This window comes from Cetorhinus maximus, chromosome 16 (genome assembly GCF_964194155.1).
Source record: "Cetorhinus maximus chromosome 16, sCetMax3.hap1.1, whole genome shotgun sequence".
NCBI lineage: Eukaryota > Metazoa > Chordata > Chondrichthyes > Lamniformes > Cetorhinidae > Cetorhinus > Cetorhinus maximus.
Genome location: NC_135894.1, coordinates 86,329,691 through 86,354,061, shown reverse-complemented (window position 1 = coordinate 86,354,061; position 24,371 = coordinate 86,329,691). Strand labels below are relative to the sequence as shown.

The 24,371-nt window shown below is 44.2% G+C and overlaps 1 protein-coding gene across 1 annotated transcript in view; it reads right to left on the bottom strand.

The window, feature by feature from the left end:
• Window positions 1-24,371, bottom strand: part of LOC144692021 (lebercilin-like protein) — a 55,354-nt gene that overhangs the window by 11,670 nt on the left and 19,313 nt on the right. The window contains exons 4-6 of the mRNA XM_078560579.1: window positions 23,266-23,359; window positions 11,636-11,745; window positions 9,038-9,134 (exon numbers count right to left, since the gene is read on the bottom strand). Coding sequence (XP_078416705.1) covers window positions 9,038-9,134; window positions 11,636-11,745; window positions 23,266-23,359 — 301 coding nt within the window. The remainder of the gene's footprint in view (window positions 1-9,037; window positions 9,135-11,635; window positions 11,746-23,265; window positions 23,360-24,371) is intronic.

Genomic DNA, 24,371 nt, shown 5'->3' with positions numbered 1-24,371 from the left:
GTAAAAGCTGGTCCAAGTTTCAGCGATGACTCGCTTGAGGCCCTCCTCCTCAGAGTCTGCTGGTACCGGAATGTCCTCTACCTGAGGGGTGGCTCGAGGAGGCCCACCAGCCTCACCCCGCTGGCCCGGGAGGCAGTTGCAAGGGAGGTCAGCTCATCAGAAACCTGCCCGAGAAACTTCATCCAGTGTAGGAAGAGGATGAATGATCTTACCCGTTCCGTCAAGGTAAGTCAACCTTTAGTTCACTCCAATCTCTCACTCTCATGGCATCATGCACTTAAAGGGTTACACTGTTCAGGGATCTCACACAATCGTTAACTGCGTTAATTGTCTCACGAACACTTTAACATCACCAGCATCTCATCTATCATGCTGCACAAACTCCATCCTTGGTCCTTACGAGGGAGGACTCAGCACACACAGGGGGCATGCATGCTTCCCAACCTCTCCTCCATCTCTTCTCATCACATTCGATCCATTTGTCTTCATCCAGGCCAAGCTTGCTCATAACACGAGAGAGAGATCCCAGACTGGGGGAAGGGATGGCCGACATACAGGAGCTCTCCAAGTTTGAGGAGGATGCCGCCGCTTTGGCAGGAGAGGACAGAAATCGCTCCTATGGGGAAGGCAAGATCGGCCAGCCAGTACGGGTGAGCCCTCCATGAGTTGATCACATTCTGACATTCTCAGTGAGCGACATGCAATATTGCATTTAGCCTGTTCATGAAATAAATCTATCTTCTGTCTTTTACAGGCAGCAGCAGGATCAGACAGACCTGCACAGCCAACATAAGCCCCAGCCCCCAGCCCATCGCAGAGGAGGATGATGATGAGGATCCATTTGAAGAAAGCCATCACTGTATTCACCTGCACCCTCCATCAGCACAGAGACAACACCTCGGTGGCTCATACTCCTAGATTAGGCTCGGGATCACTTTCTGGAGAACCCCTCACTGACTCCTCTCCACAGCAGTCTGAGGCAGTGACAGCCCAGATCTCTGGCACTCGAGGCCTGCTGGAGATCAGACACCCGCTGAGTCCAAATCAGATGATGAGCCACTGGAAACGGCCATCACAAACATGCTGGAGATGCAAAGACAGGTGGCGGAAAATCAGGTAGAGTTGGGAAAGGCAGTCAACAGACTAGAGCAAAGGATGGAGGAGTCCGTCCGCGTTCTGTCTGATGTTGTGGCTCCGACATGCAAGCACCTTGAGGTCTCCATGGGAAGGGCGGCGGCCACCTTGGAGACTTTGGTCCGGCAGATCCTGCCGGATATGGGCTCCAACCTTCACTCCATTGCTATAGGCATTGGTGGGATCAATCTATGGCTAGGCAAGGTGGGGAACAACGGGACACCATGACCTCCCTCCAGGAACCCCTTCTCCTCAGGGAGTCAGGCAGGGGCTCTTGGGCACTCATAGGGAAGAGGACCAGCAGCTGGAGACCCCAGGGCCATCCACCCAGGAGACTCCGAGGGCGTCCGGGCGATCCCAATCCCCTCTGCCTGTGACCCCATCACCTCCAGCTGTACAAGCCGAGGAGAATGCACCTGCCCCACAGCAGGAGACCCAAAGCAGGCCTGCGTCTCAGCCCTCTAGAGGACGCCTGCCAAAGTTATCAAAGGCAACAGGACGTAGCAGTCAGAAGGTTGCCTCCACCGCTGCTGCGGATGTCGGGGATGCACCAAGATGTAGCAGTAGGGTTAGAAAAATTAAGAAACTTTGACATCACTACTGGGTCACGGGTGTTCAATCACTGTATATATCATGCGTCTTTGTAAATACATTTTCTGTTCATGAGAATGGCCTTGTCATTTGAAAGTGTCTTGCATATGCATCTAAGTGCCCTCTTATTGGAGGGTGAGCCACAGCCCCACTCAGTGTTCACCTCCCTTTGTGAGCCTCACATTCATGTGATGTGTAGCTGATTGTGATATTTACTCTACCCTTGTGTTATGTCCGGGAGATGTGTCAAATTCTTTACTCAAAGTGTTTGCAAAATGCATTAGCAACCATACTCCTTACAAGACAAAATAGAATTGGTGTGTTCAATAGCCTTGGAGGTTTAGCTGTACTTGTTTCTAAATATGAGATGGCTGTCTTCATTGGTAGTGGAAAAGCACAAAACCTCTCCAACCATACACGCATCTCAGTGTCTACTAAAAGTTTCTCATTAAGGTGGTGACGACTGCATCAAGTCCTTTGACGAAGTGTTTGTGTTGGTGTGTTGACTTTCATCTCCCAGAGTGCATGGATACAGGGTCCACCGCTGACCTTTCCAAAGATAAGGGCCTGGTGAATCACGAGGGTTGAAGGTGCAAGTCCGAATGCTGACCTTGCTCCTGATGTTACTGGTTGTAAAGGCCTTTCAGTGCACTGGCATGGCACTAAGGGACAGAAGGAATGTGGCTGTATACTGTTGGCCTGTTCTTAGTCCTCCTGGAATCACGTGGCTATCAGTGTGGCATGGGCACATCTTCCACATCGTGCTTCTTCAAAGGCATCCTCACATTGAAACAGACCTGCATCTCCTAATACAGGTTCCTGCCCTTCCTGCAGTCCATCGTCTGAAGTGCTAGGTTGTGAAGGGTGCAAAAGATCATGATGATGCAGGACATGCTCTCTGGAGAGTACTGCAGAGCCCCACTTGAGCGGTCCAAACATTGGAAGGCCTTCAGGATGCCAATGATCTGCTCAGTGATGGATCGTGCTGCCTTATGCGCCTCCGAGTGACACTAAGGACAATGCACGGGCGCTTCATTTGAGCGGGTACCCCTGTAATTGTTGAGACCCTTTAAACATGTGAGGCACCTGGGAGTGACTCAGGATGTATGAGTCATGGGAACTCCCAAGGTACCTGGCACAAACGTGCATTACGTGCTCCTGATGACTGCACACCAGTTGACCATTCAGGGAATGGAACCCTTTCCTGTTAATGAACATCAGGGGTGCTGCCATGGAGCTCTCAAAGCCACACGTGTGCAACCGATTGCACCCTGTACTCTAGGGAAGCCTGAGATAGCTGCAAACCCCAGAAATCTAGCAGCCTTTCTAGCTTCATCGAGTGTGAACTTCACATACTGTGGAGGGCATCTGTCACCTTGTTAATATACTTATGTGCTGAGGACAGTGAGATACTGCATAGCTCCCCTGTGGATCCCTGGAGTGAACCGCAAGCAAAAAAATTGAGCTTCAGGGGCACTGGCAGGGGATGTCCTCCCACTCAATGAGGCATTAGATACTCCCACAGAACGTGACAGATATGATCCACTACATCTCTTGACAAGCGCAGATATGCATGGCATTGTCCTTCACTCATCTCCAGGTGGAAAGTCGTCTTCAGTAGACTCTTGGTTGTGCAAGTTGTCTCCATGGGATGCGTCTAAGCTCCTCATCCTCTGGTTCTTGTTGGGGCTCCCCTGGGCCATGGGCCTCAGGCTGGGCCTCCTCTCGAAGCTGCACTAGGTGGTGCTGGGCCCTTCCCTTCCTCAATCAGATCACTACCATCAAGAAGGCAGCACTGAGCACAGGCTCTATTATTCAATCCTCCTTCACCCTGTGGACAGATAGATCCAAAACATTAATGAGTAATGGGCAACTGTAATAGATCTCCCAATCGTGACCAGAAAGCCACTGTCATGCCCTAGAGCTGCGTCTGCGCTATTTGCTCTTCACTGATACAGCCTTATAGCTGATGCGCACACTCACAGAGCTAGGTGAGCAAGCTACCAACCCTGATACTTGACATCTCAATCTCACAGAGCTTGGGAGAGTTTGGACTCATTCATGAAAGGACCTTACCAAAGGCACTCCTGCAATCTCTGATCTGGTTAAATTATTAAGCTCAACTTGCACTTCAGCAATGACTGGATGCCCTTTGGCCCATGATCCATACCAACTAGAGAAAGCACATTAGAGGCTTCCATTGAGGATCTGGCAGATATTCAACAGCTGTGCTTTCTTAACAGTTGCCTGCATTTTCCATTCTCACATGCCTCTCTGTTAATGCTCAAATGGAGAAACTGTATTGTGTAGCCAATGAACCCTGCAGTTTCTTGTTAAAGCAGACCAAAAGGCAGTGGCTCCAATTACCCTTCTCAAGGAAGTCATCCTCTTTTCTCTCAGCCTTGACTCTATGTCAATGTTGTGGCTCTAAACAGTTTGGGGGTGCCCCCTGAAAGGGCACTTTAGTCCAGCCATGGGCTCCTCCCACACTGCCTCAGACCCCTCCAATGCAGAATTGTTTACAGTTTAAACTGTGCAATAACTTTGTGGTTTCAAAATGGTGGTGCTCCACCATTTTGAGACCAGCTTTGACCATCCCCTTGTCAGTGTTCAGGTCCCTCCAATTTTCCAGGAACCTCAGTATGCAGGTAGACCTCACTCCAGTAACTCTGGATCCCATTGTTATTGCGGTGGGCATTCCTGCCTTTCCCACTGAACCCATTACTATTGATGTCCCTATGCCCCATGTGGACTTCCCCCCTCTCCAACTAGAGGCTGTGTGATGATCACATACACAGGAGAGTCCCCCAGGAGAGCTTTGAGTACACTACCCCCCCAGCCTTTATTACGTTTACCCCATATACAGCCTATAGATGCCTCCTCTAACCTTGACCATCCCATCTGCAGCCCAGCACTGAGCCAGACAAGCCCATCGCCACCAACTGTGAATATGTCCTGCACACCAAGATGTGTCTTATCCAACTGAGCATACAGGACTTGGCTCTCCCTGGAGCAGCACAATGACATGCATAGTCCTGTAACATGGCCCACAAAGATCCAGCACTGCCTTTAACACCTCACCCTGACTAGGAGATGCACAAAGCCCCAGGACTGCCTTTAATTACTCACTCCGACCTCTTGGCCCCAGACCATGGACTATGACTGTCCTTCAATGAGCTCTCCCGTTCGCTCATGACTGATCACAACAGAGTCTCTCTCCTCACTCCCCCACCCTCCATGAGTCTCTGTGCAACCCATCCTTCTTGTGCCGCACTACCACAATGCCACCTCCGCCACCCCCCCCCCCCCCCCCCCGCAACCCCCGCCCTTTTAACCACTCCTATTCCAAGTCTGCATGCATCCCCTCCCATTCTTACAGTTCGATTCCCATCCACCCCCTTCTGAGTCTGCATTCTAGTCTTCCATGTCGGGCTCCAGCTTCCCCACCCTTGGTCTCCCCTCTGCCTGCCACCGTTCCCTCCCGCCCCAACCCACCATATCCCATTAACCCCCATGTCTCCGTCATCTTTCCCCCACCCGCCCTCCAACCCCACCATACCCCATCGACCCCCATGTCTCTGTCATCCTACCCTCACCCCCACTTCCAACCCCACCATACCCTATTGACCCCTATGTGATCAGGAGAAGGAGCCCTTCCTGATCTTGTTTTCTTCCATTTCAGTTGATTTGACAGCAACCAGTTATCTTGCTGACCAGTGTGGCGCAGGCATGTGTATTTACTCATAGAGGCACCTGAAGGGTTTTTTTCCCAGAAAAAGCATCTTGTTAAAGAAGAAATCTGCCCGTTCTCTCTGACTCAGAATTTGAAACATTGATATTATTTTGCATTTGCACCTTCACAGTCCTGGGTACATCGGGGTTTGATTTTCAATAGGCTGTGGGGGTGAGTCTGGTGCGGGCACACTTTGTAAATTGCGCTTTCAGATGGCGTGATTGGCCTCCAAGATATTGCACGGGGTTGGGAACTAGGCAATGATCTTGGCATTGGGTTCCCAACCCTGGATTTCAAATCAAGCCTATTATCTCTGATTTGTCCCTTTTGCTTTGACCACATACTTTGGCAAAATGCAGAGGTGAACACATCTGGAGCAAGAGGACATGTTAGATATCATTGTTTGTCTACAGTTGATTGGAGAATGCTGAGTTTGTCTCTGAGTCTTTGTTCAAAGCAGGGTTTTACCACTTGTTCGTCTTGGTGCAAATCCGACCAATGAGGTTTGCCGGGTAATCCATGTTGGCCAAGAAGAAAGATTTCTCTCACATTGTAATCATAAGCAATTTTTCGTCCATGCAGCATTCTCAGTGCTGACACCCAGAATAGCAAACCTGCTCCGATGAACATTCATCATATTAATGTGTTTCAGGCAGAATAATTTTCTAGTTTTTGTTGCTATACTGTGATTTTCACCCACAGACACAAAATTGAACCTTGACTAAAAATTGAACTCTATGTGTTCTAAAATCTTTTTTGCTACTGTGTCTTGTAAAATAATTTCCATTACTGTTCATGGGATGTAGGCCAGCAATTAATGCCCATCCCTAATTGCCCTTGTGTAGAGGGCATTTAAGAGTCAGCCACTCTGTGGGTCTGGAGGTAAGGGTGGCAGATTTCCTTCCCTAAAGGACACTAGTGAACCAGATGGGTTTTTTTTTTAAACAACAATGGTCATCATTAGACTTTTAATTCCAGATTGTTTTTTTTATTGAATTCAAATTTCACTATTCGTGGTGGGATTCGAACGCAGGTCTCTGGAATACTAGTCCAGTGACAATACCATTATGCCACTGCCTCCCCTCCCTGTTTCCCACACGTAGCATGTTCTTTTCTGCTTATCATGAGAAGGATATTACACCGAGAGGACAGATATATGCCCATTTTTGAGAGTCAAGTTAAAAACAAGCATGCCCATATCAGACATACCATAGGTTTGATGCAACAGCAGCTTACAACAACAACCTATATTTATATAGCACTTTTAACATAATACGACATCCTAAGGCACTTCACAGGAGCATTATAAAACAAAACATAATACTGAACTACATAAGGAGATACTAGGTCAGATAACCGTAAGCTTGGCAAAAGAGGTCGATTTTAAGCAATGTCCTAAAGAAGGAAAGAGAGGTAGAAAGGTGTAGGGAGGAAATTCCAGAGCTTAGGGCCTAGGCAACTGAAGGAGACATTTAACTCAGGAATGCTCAAGAGGCCAGAATTAGATGAGTGTCGATATCTCTGTCGGTTGTGGGGCTGGAGAAGATTAGAGAGATAGGGTGGGACAAGGCCATGAAGGGATTTGAAAACAACAATGAGAATTTTAAAATCTAAAAGTTTCTTGACAGGGAGACAATGCAGGTCAGTGAGCACAGGGGTGATGGGTGAACAGGACCTGATGTGAATGGGCAGCAGAGTTTTAAATGACCTTAAGTTCACAAAGAGGAGACCAGCCAGGAGTGTGTTTGAATAGTCAAACCTGGAAGTAACAAAGGCTTGGATGAGAGTTTCAGCAGCAAAGGAGCTGAGACAGAGGTGAAAGCGGGAGATGTTACGGAGGTGGAAATAGATGGTCTTAGCGATGGCATGTATATGAGGTCGGATGCTCAGCTCGGAGTCAAATGTGACAGCAAGGTTGCAACAGACTGCTTTAATTTCAGACTGTTGCCAGCGAGAGGGTTGGGGTCAATAGCTAGGGAATGGAGTTTGGGGGAGGAAGCAAAAACGCTGCAGAATAAGACTCCTGCTGTTCTTAACTCAGTTAGTGTCACTTTTGCATCTAAATTGGGTGGCTCATTACTGGTTCAAACCTACTACTAATGTGAGCACATAGTGTCACCTTCAGAACAGTTCCAGAGTGGGCAGCGTTGCTGCATTGATGGAGGTGAAAAAGGAAGAATTAAACTGAACTAGCAGCAGCATCGTAACGCACTGTTTCTTTTGTGGATAAAGAAGAGCAGGGAGCTGGCTTGGTTTCTCCCTCAGACAACACCACCTAAAAGAGAAAAAGAGAATCCGGCCATTCATGCATTACCTCTTTCCTGTGAGCTGACTGGCATTTGCTGACATAACAATGGTGATTGCACAGCAAAAAAATAGTTCATCAGTTTTAAACTGCTATCGGATATCCAGAAGAAGTGATTAGGTGCCAAACAAATGAACTTTCTTTCCTCCCCTCCTTCCTTCCTTCCTTTCTCTGCCCAACATCAGAACAGCAGCCCATACCACATCACCATGACATTTCCATTCCTCACAATACCCATTCTTCTAGCTCCTCAAAGTAAGATTACGAATTAGTGGAAAATCAGGATTTTTTTTCCTTTTGCAGATATGAGGCCAAGCCTGCTAGTGATCACATTCACACTACCCAAATTACAGAGGGCAACAAGATGAGGCCCTCACTCCGCCAATCTGAGGCAGGATTGAGCCCAGATACCAGAGCTGAAGGACAGTTATGCTGAGCCACTACATCACCCAATCCGTGTCCTTCCTTACCATAAACTGACTAATAAAAATTATAGCAGCTGAATATGTGTAATGTGTCCTGAAGAACAATAATTGGTTTCTAGGGTGCAATCCTTCTGGTCTTTTGATGGGGTAGTCTGACATTAGAATGAGCTTTCCAGAAATTGACATACAATAACCAGACAGAAAAATGTTTTATTTTAAAAAAAGACAAATTTCTTCACTCACTTCTGACCGATGATGTCGCTGACTATTAATGTTTTGAATGAACTTTCATCGTCAGTAAAGCAAACCTCAGAACACAAGGGTTGAAAACCCCACTAACATATGTTTTTAATTATTCATATGATCTGCATTAGCGAAGACTATAAATACCAATGTGATTAATAGTTACACCAATACAAGATATTTTCACCTGTTCAAAAGGTGCAACACAATAATCTTCATTGCATTTTTATTTCCCAAAGAGAGAGTTCTCCTCTTCCTATTTCTTCTGGATGTACATTGTACCTGGCCAATTGGCCAGATAGTGGATCTTTGCCCAGAATTTGCAAGAGAACCCCAATGTTCTTCCCACTCTCCTCACTCTCAGCCCTGACCTCTCCTCTTCTTGTGGTGAAGTATCGAGTCTCAGTTCAGTTTCTCTCCACAGGTCATCAGGAGCACAAAGTGAGATCCTGAGTAGAGATCTTTAGGAAAAAGCACTCTCTGTGGTGCAGGATTTTGGAGCTCAGATTTTAAAGAAATATTACATGTAGTTGCCTCTCATGCCATCTCATATAATTGATTACCTACAGTCCAGGTGAGTTACTGTAACATAAACCAAAGACTCACCTTTTCTTAATCTCTCCACCTCGAAATCCATTTCGCTGTCTTCCTTTCTGAGTTGTCTTCTTGATGCTTCATCATCAGCTTCATTTGGTGTTTCCTTCTATTACATTGTAAAATGGTGATTTTTAAAAAAAGACTTTGGTATATCTCTAAAGATTGTGGTCTCTAGGGCAGCGTGATAACAGCATTATGACACCACTTTTATCGTGGGATTAATTTCAGCTGTCTTGAGCTTCATCATATGACCAGGCATCACACAGCTGCTACCACTCTCCTCTGGAGCCCCACTTCAATTAAAGGTAAGAGAGAAAACAAAAATTATGATGCAAAACAGAGCAATTTCTGCACTGAAGCATTTTATTCAGTGTTAGCCTGTACAAACATTGCAATGATAACGAAAAATGTACTCAGGTGAGGTGTTGCCTGATGGCTCAGTGCAGACCAGACAGTTTCCCAGTTCTGTCACTGGTTTGTGCTAAGCTAGCAGCCTTCAACTGGCAGCAGTTGTAGGGGATGCTACAGATCGCTTCAATGTCACTCAGGCGAAGGGCAACAACATTTAACAGGATTCCCAGTTCCTGTTTTCTATCCAAATTACATGTGCGGGATGAAGACCAGATTAGACTTGACTGAAATGTTAAATCATAAGCCCTGGAAATGGCGCACTTTATAATATCAGAGTGTGCACTATCAGCAGAATTTTATGTGAGTAAATACTTTGCTGCTCAGTAATGTCATGAGTCCGCTGGCCCATTCATTTTTCAATATTATCCCCTTTCTTAAAAATTTGCAATAAGATTTGGTAGTCCCCAAGTTCTGTGAGTGTCTGCTGATCCTACCCTTTGGGCTCATATTGGCTCTTCCTCTCCTCCATCTCATGCTGGAAATCTTTGTCCTCACTGACCTCGAATTTATATCCTTGCTTCTCTTCTTGCAATTTGCATTGCTCTCTTTCCCTCTATTCTTCCTAATTGTGTCGCTCTTCTCCCTGTATAGGCTCCAGCTGAAACTCCTGCTTCCTCAACTTAATCTCTCAATCCATTAGCTGAGATTTTATCTATCTATCTATCTCTCTCTCTCTCTCTCTCTCTCTCTGTTTCTCTCTATTTATCTCATGTTTTTTTCCTTCTGCCACTAAATGTATCATTTCTGCCTCTGCCTCTTTTGACCTGGTCAATATTTTTAGATTGTGCTATTTCTGCTTTGTTGACTTTCAGATCTCCTTGTGAGCTGGACTGGATATTTGTTTCTTTTGTGTGTGTACATTTTCAATCTCACTGAAGGTGGACTAAGCAAACGCTTGGTGAGACGAGGCCAGATTCAAATTGTTAAGCTGCTTTAGTTCACAGTAAGGTGAACATACAGAACAGCTGTTAGGTAGGACAGGATTCACTTAATTCAAATGGCACAATTTACCTTCAAGTAGAAGTACAAAAAGAACACACAGAATGCTCCCACATCAGTGCGCCATTTAACTTGAGGTAAACAAGTTCCTTACTTAAAGGCACTGTTTCATGCTGGGAATCTTGCATCCTTTGATAACTCAAGTATAAGAACGTAAGAAATAGGAACAGGAGTAGACCATTCAGCCCCTCGAGCCTGCTCCGCCATTCAATAAGATCATGGCTGATATTCTTATGTTTCGATTTCCACATTCCCAATTACCCTCAATAACCTTTGATTCCCTTGCCTGCCTAACAAGAATCTATCTACCTCTGCCTTAAAAATATTCGATGACCCCGCCTCCACCACCTTCTGAGGCAGAGTTCCAAAGCTGCACAACTCCTTGGGAGAAAAAAGTTCCAATTTCTGTCCTAAAAGGGCGACCCCTAATTTTAATCTGGACTCACCCACAAGAGGAAACATCCTTTCGACGTCCACCTTGTCAAGGCCGTTCAGGATCTTGTATACTTCAATCAAATCACCCCTCGCTCTTCTAAACTCCAGTGGAAAAAAACCCAATCTGTCCAACCTTTCCTCATAAAACAACCCACTCATTCCAGATATCAATCTAGTAAACCTCCTCTGAACCCCCTCCAATGCATTTACACCCTTCCTTAAATAAGGAGATCAAAACTGCACACAGTATTCGAGGTGCAGTCTCACCATTGGCCTGCATAACTGAAGCATAGCACCCTTACTTTTATGTTCAAGCCTAAACAGTGAGTGTCTATGGGTTATTCAACCTGTTGGGGATAGGGGTCTTATTCCAGCAACAATTGGTACCCATATGCACACATATGTATACACACGTTCCTGCAGGAATGAAGAGATAGAAATCAGCAACAATAACTCAACTTGATTTCATCCCCCTCCCTCATTTTACCCAATTTATAGGGCCCTACTATAATCTCGCTAAGATCAGTTAACTCAGCACAAACCAGGGACCTTCCAATTCTGTATAACTCGGTTGCAACCGAAAATGTATCAACATAACTATCACTGTGATAGAATTATCCACATCTACTGGAAATAATAAGTGGTTCTATAGATTTATAGTGTAGCTATTATGGAAATACATTTTGTATCAGTCAATGGACAAGCCAAAGGGCATATTATAGCTAAAGGGTGGTTGAAACAGAAAATCATTGAAAAATTTACCTCACTATGGACAGCCTTCTTTTCTAAATTTGGAAGAACGTTATGAGGAGAAAAGGAGGTGATGGGGGAAAAACATTCTTCTGTCTGTATTGCTTTGGCCACATTTTCAGCTGTGTGACAAAAGGAAACAATAAATACAACTGCAGAAACGCTATAGAACCTGTCAAAGGCCGGATGACAGTGAAATTTATACGTATTAGCTTTTATTCCACCACGTCACATTTAAACAGTGCTACTGTCATTCAATTTTGCTTCATGTGCAGCTGAGCTTGGTGGAAGATTGCAATACCAATATACTTGTGTCATTTCACAGAATACAACTGTGCATTGGGAAGAAAGAATATCACAGTGATTGCTAAAAATAGTAACAATTTTTTTTAAATGGAATACAAATAAAAGCCAATTAAATGGCACTAATGGACAAGTATTCATAAGGGAAACTGTAAGTGGAACAATTTGGAACAATAGAATTTGATCCTGGGCTCCAACGACACACCCTTGGTAACCCAGGCACACAAGGTAAATATTCTGAATTTAGAGCAGAGAAGAAGTATACTATTTACTAGTAAGTCAGAAAGAACTTTTCCAGTCAACTGGTAAAATAATTGTGGGCTAGTTACCAGGGAAGGCATAAAGTGGACAGCATAGACGGGTTCAGGAGACAATAAGATGTTTTCCTGAGTACCTGTAGAGGTGATTGAGGACTATGGCAGGTAGTTGAAGTTTATCTATTGAAAATGAAGGGGCTTTGCATTTCTCCTGTTTCTAAAATCCAAGTTTCTGAGTGCTATCAAATTTTTAGGTGCTGATGTTGAAAACATTTAAACTGATGCAATGCTGCAGCTGGGGGGGTTAAACACATTGGTAGTCTAGAGGGACTTTTAGGAAATAAAGTATTGCAGTAAGGGTTTATTGACTTGAAGCTGAACCCTCAATCTAGTTGTATGTTACTTCACAAGATCACAAGATAATTGCTGATGGGGAAGACCATTTGACCCATTGTTTTTAACTCCATCTATAGATTTTGCCTCCACTATTCTACTTGAAAGCTTATTCAAAGTGTTGATCTCTTTTTGTAGAGAAACATTTCTCGGGGGAAAAAAAGCCCTAAAATTATCTCAAACTAGTTTGTTGAATTTCAGTACTCATGTTTTAATTTCAAGCTTCTTGATTTACCTTCCTAGTAGCATTTACTATCCTAGGCAAAGGCGTCAACAGGCAGAAACTTAAGCACATAATCTAGGCCGATACTTCAGCAGAGTAGGGAGTAAATGCTGTGGAGGCACTGCCTTTCAGATGAGACACAAAGCGAGCGGGGAAGTTTTTCTGGCCAACATCGATCCCTCAACCCAAATAATTCAAACAAATTACCTGGTTACGTATCTCATTGTTTTTTTTTCCGGGGAGCTTGCTGTGGGCAAATTGGCTGCTGCATTTCCCTATATTTCAGCAGCGACTAAACTTCAAAAAATATTTAATTGGCTGTGAAAGGTGCTATCTAGTTCTAAGTTTTCTTCCTTTATACCTCTTTTAAAGGTCACTTTTCAGATGTCTCCTTTCCAAGAAGGAAGGGAATTAATTATTTCCCCCATCATGTTACGTATATTTTTATTGGAAATTTGGAATTAACAATGCAGGATCTTTACTCCTAATCCCAACACCAGGGATTACTTTCATGGCTCTTCTCTGCACTACTCCCATTCCTGGAATATGTTCTTGTGTCATGGCAACCAGGACTGAATGCAACATTGAAGGTAGTCTGATCAGATCATTGTGCAGATGGATCACAATTCCATCTGATTTCTATTTAACTGTTTTGGATTTGTTGGTTGCCACTCTGCATTTATTAGACATGCTTTGCATTGAGTCTATTTAGACTTCTAGGTCTCTTACTATCTCATCCTTAACTATTCCAGCCTGATTTTCTCATCCTGTGTGGAAATTTTGTATTTTCCTGCTATAGATTTCACCTGCTATTGATATGTCATGTATCTATTTTTGCCAATTTACTCTAATTTTAGTGTTGCTTCCCTCCCATTCCACTGTCCCTCCAAATTTGATATCATCAACATTTTTGACTACTATTCATTGAATTTCTGAATCCTTGTGAATTTCCATTCAGTAATGGCTACTCTCGCAATGTGTATTTTATAAATCAGTATAAGATTCACTGATGATATCCAGATGATTGTCTCCGTGTTTACAAAGGAAAGGGAGGATGTAGATATAGTAGTCCAGGAGGAACACTGCGAGATGTTGGACGGGATAGTCATAAAGAGAGAGGAAGTACTCGAAGTGTTGAAATCCTTGAAAGTTGATAAGTCACCAGGGCCAGATGGATTGTTTCCAAGGCTGCTGAAGGAAGTCAGGGAGGAGATAGCAGATGCTCTGAGGGTGATTTTCCAATCTTCACTAGATACAAGTGGTGTTCCACAGGGCTCGGTGTTGGGACCCTTGTTGTTTGTGTTATAGATTAACGATTTGGACATGAACGTGGGGGGCACGATTGTGAAATTTGCAGGTGACACAAAGATTGGCCGAGTTGTGGATAGTGTAGAGGATAGCCATAATCTCCAAAACTATATAGATGGGTTGGTGGAGTGGGCGGTAAAGTGGCAGATGGATTTTAACAGAGAGAAGTGTAAGGTCATACATTTAGGGAGGTCAAACAGTTACAGGGATTACACAATAAATGGGAATATACTAAGAGGGATAGATGAAGTGAGAGATCTTGGCGTACAAGTACACAGGTCCCTGAAGGCAGCAGTTCAAGTAGACAAGGTTGTAAAGAAGGCATATGGAATGCTCTCCTTCATTGGCAGAGGTATAGAATATAAAAGTAAGAATATAATGTTGGAATTGTATAAAACACTGGTGAGGCCACAACTGGAGTATTGTGTGCAGTTCTAGTCACCACATTACAGGAAGGATGTAATAGCTCCGAAGAGAGTACAGAGGAGGTTTACAAGAATGTTGCCAGGGTTAGAAAAGTATAGCTACGAGGAAAGATTGGATAGGTTGGGGTTATTTTCCTTAGAACAAAGAAGGCTGAGAGGTGACTTGATTGAGGTGTACAAAATTATGAGGGGAATAGATAGAGTGGACAGGATAAAATTGTTTCCCTTGGTGGAGAATTCTAGAACCAGGGGATATAGATTCAAGATAAGTGGCAGTAGGGGGTACATGAGGAAGAACTTTTTTACGCAGAGGGTAGTAGGTGTCTGGAATTCACTGCCCAAGTTGGTGGTAGAGGCAGAAACTCTAAACTCTTTTTAAAAGTATCTGGATCTGCACCTTAAGTGCTGTAAGCTGCAGGGCTATGGGCTGGGTGCAGGAAGGTGGGATTAGAAAGGGTATCTGGGTGTCCTCGGGCTGGCATGGACAAGATCCATCTGTGATGTAACCTTTCTATGGTTCTATGATAGATTGTCTGTTTCAGAATGAAAGGACTGATTACCTATTGCCGTATTATAAATATATATATATATATATATATGAGGCTTGGCTGAGAGACCAGAAATCCATTAGCCTGTTGAAACACCTGAGCCCAGGGAAAACGTTGCCTGATTGACAGCTCTGGCTCTCTGATCTATAGTTAATTTCACAATGTTTATTTACACACCATAAAGAGGATTCCAGTGCTTGAAGTTTCTGCTATTGATACTTTAAAGGGTCTGGATGATTGACACTTTCATTGGGCTGCAGTAAAAAGGAAAGTTATCAATGAATACCTGTTTTTAAAGCTTTTTTTTTTACACATCCTACCGTCACTATAGCACTCATTGCTTCTATACAGTGTACAATGGGCGAATGGGTATGGAAGTGCCATAGCTTGGAATGGGGGATCATAGGGGTTGTTTGGGGGGCATTGCTTGACATGGGGGTCATGAGGGGACATGGGGGTGGGTGGGGGCATGAGGTGACAAGGATGGAGCATGGGGAATGGCAGGGTGAGGGGGTGTGAGGGGTGAGGTCTGGAGAGCCTTTCCGTTTTTATTATAATTGTGGCACCGCACCGAGGTGGGCCTTTTAAACAGCCTTTCTCCGCACCTGGCCGCCCCTGCGGCAGCCTCCGAACTCTGTCCTGGGCCAGCTGGCCTGACTCCAGCCTACACCCGCTCCCCGCACAATGAAAATCCCTGTCCTCCTGGGCACTTTGTCCCGAGGGCAGGCAGAGGCAGGAATTTTCCCAACTCCCGCTACCCACCTCGAGGATGAAAATCCAGCCCGATATGTTTTCCACCATTCTTTAACTGAGGCACGTCATTCTAAAGTCACATAAGTTATAATTTATTGGTCTTCCAAGATTCATTCTTTTCACTGAAAGATTTCCAAGTTGAATTATCTCAGTCGTGGTCTACACATAAAATTGTGAAACATCCAATGACAATCGGGGATGCTGTACTGAAGCCTCAGCATACCTGTCAATGATAGAGCATGAAGTTGACCCTGTAATCCTCCAGAGCTTGATCTCAGCAATGGCATTCCCGGTACATGCCAAACGGATGCTAGGGTCTAGACACTGAGCCATGTAGCACCTATTTTTCAGGTGTAACATGGCTTGCTAAGGCTGCAAAGTGGCGTGATTTATGGTTCTGACATGCCACTCAACCCTGCAGATCGAGCAGGAACAATGAAAGTGTTGAGTACCACCCACCCCGAAGGTAGTTAATTAATCCTGGACGTTTTTTTGTGGGGTGTGTCTTGTGGCACAATGGTGGCATCCCTACCTCTGAGCCAGCAGCTCTGGGTTCAAGTCCCACTCCAGGACTTGCTGGTCACAGAAGGTGCGTTCATAACACAGGCAATTAGCTTGATTATCAACCTGCAAATCTTTCCAATAACAACTATGGCAGGCAGTAAGAGAGGAAGCATCTCCTGGTCAGCCAGAACCTGCAGAAGGCAACAGCAAACCACTGCAGTAACTTGCCACGTATAACATGGATCAACACATGGAAGTCCATGGCTGCTGTCGCCTCTGTAGAGCAGGGTACCTGAAGAGAGAGAGGTTTCTAAAGTTTTAAATGTCAAGTATTTTAATTTTTTAATGTTTCCTTTGTGTCTCTCTCTGTCTCTCTTAATTCATTTTCTTTCTACATCTAATTTGACTCTAATTCACCCCAAGTCCATTACTGTTATTCAATTTGTTTCCTTCCCTATCCTTAAATCTCATTGGTTAAGGAGATATACCCCATTGGAACATGCACTAGTATCCTCTTGAAGCCAGCTCCACAAGCACTCAGGTAAAACTCCTGCAAAGACAATCACGACGCACAGGTTACTGTGTCTGGATGGCCAAAAAGCATCTGCCCCACCGGGTCCTGTTCTCTCAACTGGCGTTCCAGGGGAGGACAAAGAAAACACTACAAAGATATTCTGAAGCTTCCCTTGAAGCCCGACTGGGAGCTTGCTACCAATCGTTCAAAATGGCGATGACTCGTCCATCAAGCTGCATCACACTTTGAGTCCAAACGCTTTAATGATGAGGCAGAACGGCTGCAAAGGAAAGAAAAGGGAAGTAAATCCTGCACTCTGGATCCCACTACCTCGTGAGACATGCTGCCCTATGTGCCCAAAATCGGTCTGTTCAGTCACAAGAAGACCCGTGGCAGAAACTCGTGACCCTGAGTAGACGTCATCCTCAAATCGAAAGGCAGCTGGCGACGAGACCTTAGGACCCGATGTACAGGTGGTCACAGTTGCCCCGCTGATCTTATCGCACATTTATCAATACAAATTTCCAGCGATTTGTGGTGCAGAAATATGACTTTTTTGATTTAAAAAATCCAATTCACGACTTTCACCGCGAGATGCTCCACTCCTATAATTTCCAGCTCACAGCATTCACACCTCTGAGTCTGAACTTTCCTTCACACTATCATCAGTGTTAAAGCCTTGAGAGATCACAGCGCTGTATTCTGGAATTCTCCTCCCAATCATCTCTTAGTCGCCTCTTCTCTCCTTACCTTTAAAACACTTCCAAAGGCCTTTCTCTTTAACCGTGGCTTCAGCCACCTCCCCAAACCTCTCAATTCCTCCTCAGTGTCCATTTTTGCATTCCATTGAATGCCTCCTTCTAGTTTGTGTGCTTTCCACAAATACATGTACCTAGGTAATTATAATACCAAGCGTCGAGATGTTGTGAGCTATACCTGCTTGGTTTTCCTACAGGTCGCTGCACATTTGAGTGGTACCAGTAATTTTAATCTGCCTGTTGCGATCAGTTTAGATTCTTAGCTGGGCCACCACAGCACAGCATTTCGCAGAGGGACAGGGTTTCATTCAGGTGAAGAACATTGATTCTGTGTTATTTTGATTAGGAGAAAATAAGAACAATTAATTATTTAGGTGGAATAACTTGACTTGATGATCTGAGGAGAATGGAGACAGGTGAGCTTTTTTACAGATTGCTGTAAATACACACTGACACACACTGTAGGTACACTTTACACTTGTGCATATGTATGCTTTGTGTTAAGGTATTAAAATGAGAATATTTAATAATCAATCACACTGCCATGTATTCACGGACACCTAAGATGGGGGAACTGATGGGACTGGGGCCATTCGTATTCTTAGAATTAAATTAAAATGTATTTTTTCTCTCTCTGCCTATGTAGTGGTACAATGGCACCCCCTTCTGCTCAATTTGTAGCATCACAGTTAAATAATGCAGTCGCTATTAGTGATTCTTCATCACTTCATATATAAAATTCTGAGTCTGGTTTGGCATTAAAAAAGCTTGTCCAATTGGTTTTGTTGCCTTTTCTACCCCTTCCTGTTTCATGGTCACTTAATTTCCTATATATTTTTTAATGAATTTGTTCATCGAAAGGGTACTACAAATAAATTATCGCACAAGTTGTACAGGATGTTGGAGAGTGCAATGGGTTAGACAATAGGCTCATCTCTGCATTCAATGCCACACATTTCTTTCAGAAACATAAAATATAGGAGCAGGAGTAGGTCAGTCGGCCCATCGAGCCTGCACAGCTATTCAATGTGATCATGGATGATCTTCTATCTCAGCGCCATACTCCTGCTCTCTCCCCAGACCCCATGAGTCCAGAAATCTATTTCCTCCTTGAATATATTCAGCGACTTGGCCTCCACAGCCTTCTGTGGTAGAGAATTCCATAGGTTTTTCCTCATCTCAGTCCTAAATGGCCTGCCTCGTATCCTGAGACTGTGACCCCTTGTTCTAGACACCCCCCCTCCTCGCCTCCCCTCAAGCAGAGGAAACATCATCCCTGCATCCAGTCTGTCCGTCCCTCTCAGAATTTTATATGTTTCAATGAGATCCCCTCTCATCCTTCTAAACTCCACTGAATACAGGCCTAATCAAACCAATCTCTCCTCATATGACAATCCTGCCATTCCAGGAACCGGTCTAGTGAACCTTCACTGCACTCCCTCTAATGGCAAGTATATCCTTTCTTAGGTAAGGAGACCAAAACTGCACACAATACTCCAGGTGTGGTCTCACCAAGGCCATGTACAGCTGCAATAAGACATCCTTGCTCCTGTACTCAAGTCTGCACACGAACCTCTTATGTTGGTCTTTGTCAAAAGCTTTCTGAAAATCCAAATACACCACATCCACTGGTTCTCCTTATCTATTCTGCTAGTTACATCCTCAAAGACCTCCAGTAGGTTTGTCAAATATGATTTTCCTTTCATAAATCCATGTTGACTTTGTCTAATCCTGTTGACATTTTCTAAGTGTCCTGTTATCACATCCTTTATGATAGACTCTAGCATTTCCCCTACTACTGATGTTAGGCTAACTGGTCTGTAATTTGCTGTTTTCTTCCTCTCTCCTTTTTTAAATAGTGGGGTTACATTTGCCACCCTCCAATCTGGCAGGACTGTTCCAGAATCTACAGAATTGTGGAAGATGATGACAACCAACACATCCACTATTTCCATGGCCATTTCCTTTAGTACCCTGGGATGTAGATTATCAGGCCCTGGGGATTTATTGACTTTCAGTCCCATTAATTTCTCCAGCACTATTGTGTTAATAATACTAATTTCCTTGGTTCCCTAGTATTTCTGGGAAGTTATTTGTGTCTTCCTCCATGAAAATAGAAGTAAAGTAGTTGCTTAATTGCACTTCTATTTCCTTGTTTGCTATTATAAATTCTCCCATTTCAGACGGTAAGGGACCTACATTTGTCTTCAACATGGAGGAGTACTGATTCAGCAACTGACCTGGTGCCATGAGACTTCAATGGGTCCAGAGTCAATGCTGAGGATTCCCAGGGCCACTCCCTCCCAATTATATGCTGCCATCTCTAATGGGTCTGTCCAGGGATGGTGATGCAGGAGTCTTGGACATTTGCTGGAAGGCATGATTCTGAGAGTATGACTATGTCAGAAACTTGACTAGTCTGTGGGACAGTTCTCCCAATTTTGCAACAAGTCTTCCCAAAGCACTTCACGTGCAATGAACTATTCTGAAGTGCAGTGGCTTACTAAGTAGGCAAAGGAGGCAGCCAATGTGAACACAGTAAGAAGGTCACCAAACTCTTCTTCATATACTAGTAGATCTCTTTTGGCGTTATTCATTGTGTCAAAGGATTATAGTGATCAGGATACAGTGGAGCTAAAATGACACTTAGTGATTGGCGCCGACAAGTTCAGTGTCACTGGGGCCTATTCAAAGAGGGGATTCTTATTATAACTGGTTACATAAACATTTTAAATGTTCAATGTTAAAATAAAGATAATGAACACAAGACAATCTGTTACAAATAGATTATCAAGGGATCTCTAATGGAAACCACAAGAACAGAGCCTTGATTTAATGTCTCATTAGGAAAGTGACATCTCAAATAGTTTGCCATTCCCTCATCGAAGCATTTGCCTAGATTATCTGGTCATGTCATAAACTACGAGTTTCTCGGGGGGGGGGTAGCAGGAAGGATGGCAGAGGAGCGTGGTATTGCGTCTAAAACCCCAAGATCTGAGGGAGCCAGGCCTTCTGCTGATAATAATAGAAAGACCTCATTAACATTTTCTTCTTCATTTCCTGCCTGGCATACAGCCAGGTTGACAGGGACGGTCCCTAACAATTTGGAGAGTCCAGGGTTTCTGATTACAGCTTGGTGATGACAGCTGTGGTGGCTGAATAGCGTCCATCATCCCAAGGTAGTGAAGAGAGACCATGATTCGCATAAAGGTTCTGATGAAATTTCATAAACCTCAAACGTGAACTCCGTTTCTCTCTCCACAGATACTGCCTGACCTGTTGAGTATTTTCTGTTCTTATTTCCCACTTCCCAGCCCCTGGGAAACCCAGCTAACCTCTGTTAAAATTAAGTCAGGCTCCCAAATGCACTGTAGATCCTGAATTAAATATGATAATGAACCCCCACATCTCTTGCAATCCATTGACAGGCTCGTTTGAGGCACATTGGGTTGCATAGCTTGATTTTTAATATTTATGCTTCCTGAAATCATGTTTGACTAATTTATTTGGGTACTTTGAGGAAATAACAAGAAATGTGGATAAAGAGGAGCGTATAGATGTGGTGCACTTGGATTTCCAAAAGTTGTTTGATCATTATTAAGGCGCCACATCAAGGGTTACTGCACAAAATAAGAGCCCTAGGTGTAGGGGGAAACATAGTATCATGGATAGACGATTGGTTAGCTAACAGGAAACAGAGGGCTGAATTTTCCACCCGTTGGGAGGAAGTTGATGGGTGGGTGTGTGTGGGCGCGCTTCCGATCGGCGCCCTCGATTGGAGGCACGGCGCAATTTTATGTGGGCGGGCCAATTAAGGCCCGCCCAGTGTGACATCCACGCGGAAGCGCTATGCGCTCCCTGTGCGGGCGGGGGGGAATTCCTAAAATCAAGAGTGCGCTCTTTCACGCATGCGCACGAAAGAGCGCGTTCATCTCCCTGAGGCTAAGTGCAGCCTCAGGGAGATCGGCTCTAAATGTGAAAAAGCTCAAAATAGAAAAATAAAATTTCCCTAACTTGTCCCCTCATGTGACAATGTCACGTGAGTTGGGATATGTTCATAATTTCCAAAAAAGCTTTATTAAAATTTTTAAAACCTCTACATGAAACCTCATCCCGTCTGTGGATGAGGTTTCATGTTTTTTCTACTTCCCGCCGGGGCTCCTGGCCTGCCTGCCAACCTTAAGGTTGGACGGGCAGGTCCACTAATTACTTTAATTGACCCTGTCAATGGCCTCAATTGGCCATTGACAGGTCGGCGGGCGCACAGCTGATTTTGCCGTGCCCCCGCCTTCCTGAAAATTTAAATGGGGTGTGGTGACGTCAGGAGTTCCCCCTGATGTCACCAAGCGTCATTTTACACGTCGGCGAGCGGGACCCGCCCCCTGCTCGCCAATGGCAAAATCCAGCCCAGCGAGTGGAGGGAAATGGATCATTTTGGGGATGGCAAGCTGTAACCAGTGGAGTGCCACGGATCAGTGCTGGAGTCTCAACTACTTACAGTCTATATAAATGATCTGGATGAAGGGGCCGAACGTATGGTTGCTAAGTTTGCTGATGACACAAAGATAGATAGGAAAGTAAATTTTGAGGAGGATGTAATGAGCCTGTAAAGGGATGGGGATAGGTTAAATGAGTGAGCAAATATTTGGCAATGGAGTATAATGTGGGAAAATGTGAACTTGTCCACTTTGGCAGGAAGAACAGAAAAGCAGCATATTATTTAAATGGAGAGAGATTGCAAACAAACTTTGCGGTACAGAGAGATCTGGGTGTCCAGGTACAGCAAGTGATTAGGAAAGCAAATAGAATGTTAGTGTTTATTGCAAGGAGAATCAAATATAAAGGCAGGGAAGTTTTGCTACAATTGTATAGGGCATTGGTGAGACCATATCAGGAGTACTGTGGACAGTTTTGTTCTCCTTACCTGAGAATGGATGTAATTGCATTAGAAGCAGTTCAGAGACAGTTCACTGAACTGATTCCTGGGATGAAGGATTTATCTTATGAGGAAAGGTTGGATACATTGGGCCTCTATCCATTGAAGTTTGGAAGAATGAGAGACGATCTTATTGAAACATATAAGATCCTGAGGGGAATTGACAGGGTGGATGCTGAGAGGATGTTTCCCCTTGTGGGAGAGACTAGAACTGGGGGGACACAGTTTAAAAACATGTGGTCTCCCATTTAAGACAGACGAGGAGAAATATTTCCTCTGAGGGTCATTGATCTGTAGAATTCTCTTCCCCAGAGAGCAGTTGAGGCTGGGTCATTAAATATTTTTAAGGCTGTGTTGGATAGATTCTTGACTGACAGGGGAGTTGAAGGGTGTAAGGGGGTAGACAGGAAAGTGGAGTTGAGGCCACAATCAGATCAGCCACGATTTTATCAAATGGCAGAGCAGGCTTGAGGGGACAAATGGCTTACACCTGCTCTTAAATACGTTCATATAACCTTCTCCCACCTGTTATGGAGAGTTAATATTCAGGCTATAGAGTGGACTTGAACCCACAGCCTTCTGACATAGAACCACACCAACTCTGGTTCTGCGATATACCTAACAGTAGCTCTGAAGCACAACAGAGTTTGGAATCTGAAGCCATGGACAGAATATTATGGAACAACATTGTTCTAAATTGTGCGAATACACCTCGACTACCTTTATGTCTTGGTGATGACATGTTGTTCTTTGAATGATCCCGCAGCATCCGATTAGCATAGATATTTTTAACTCCGAGCTGCCTTTCTTTTTCCTAAGAGAAATGAAGAATTAGTGTCAGAAATATGCACAGTACAATCACCCATATGAAAAGACATCTAACGGGAAACTCCACGCCCTGCAAAGCAGAGAATGAGTTTTAATGAAGTTCAAAGAGTCTCTGGATAGCAGGATGTCTGTGTCTCTGATTTTCTGCAGAGTTCCTGACTTTAATCGAGCTATCATGGAAGGCAGTAAGCTTAAGTGATAGAAGGTTGGCTTGCTCACAAGAGATCTAGGGGTTTTGAGAGCAAGCCAATCTATTCTGTTTTCGTTTAAATTGAGGGATAGCTGCAACTCCACACAAGCCAAGATCTAAGCATGGGCTGTCAACCTGCCCTACAGGCCTGAGGAGACTGTGGGAAAGGAATGTTTCATAAGAAACAAACCTTACTGTTTGAGTGAAGAGTGTGTTAGAAAAATGTGAGCATTTATTATTGCAGTTTGGTTCAGAAACCTAAAAGAAAGTCTACCTTGATTGACTTTTGCACTTGGTTTTTTCCCCAAATGCCAAGTTTTGCCAGTTTCAAAAGTATGTTATAGTGGGCCAACCAAAGAGTGGAATTGGTACCCATATGAAAAGTATCTCATAACTCCTGAAACACGTACGACATCAGGAGCTAGTTACCCCTTTCACATTAACGAGTCAGAACGGCCTCGAAGAATTGGGGTGACGAGATGTCACACTGGCACTTCAGATTGTTGTGCCTGAGACTACGTAGAGATTTTAGTCAGTGAACTCCCACACAATGCTATAGGCCTGTGGGAACGCATTCAAATGGTTGGTGTAAACAGTGTGTGCTGCATTTGCTGATGTTGCAGAGCTGTCAAAAACTATTAGCTTCTATACCAATTGGCTGGGTTTTGTTTGTGAAGTTGGCAGCAATTTTTACATGACGGTCTCTGGTGATAATGTAACTAATAACATTTAGTCCAGAGCAAGTCCTTATACTACAGTTAATCACGAGCAAAATCCATCAGAACTGTCTGCTATGGATTTGTCCAAT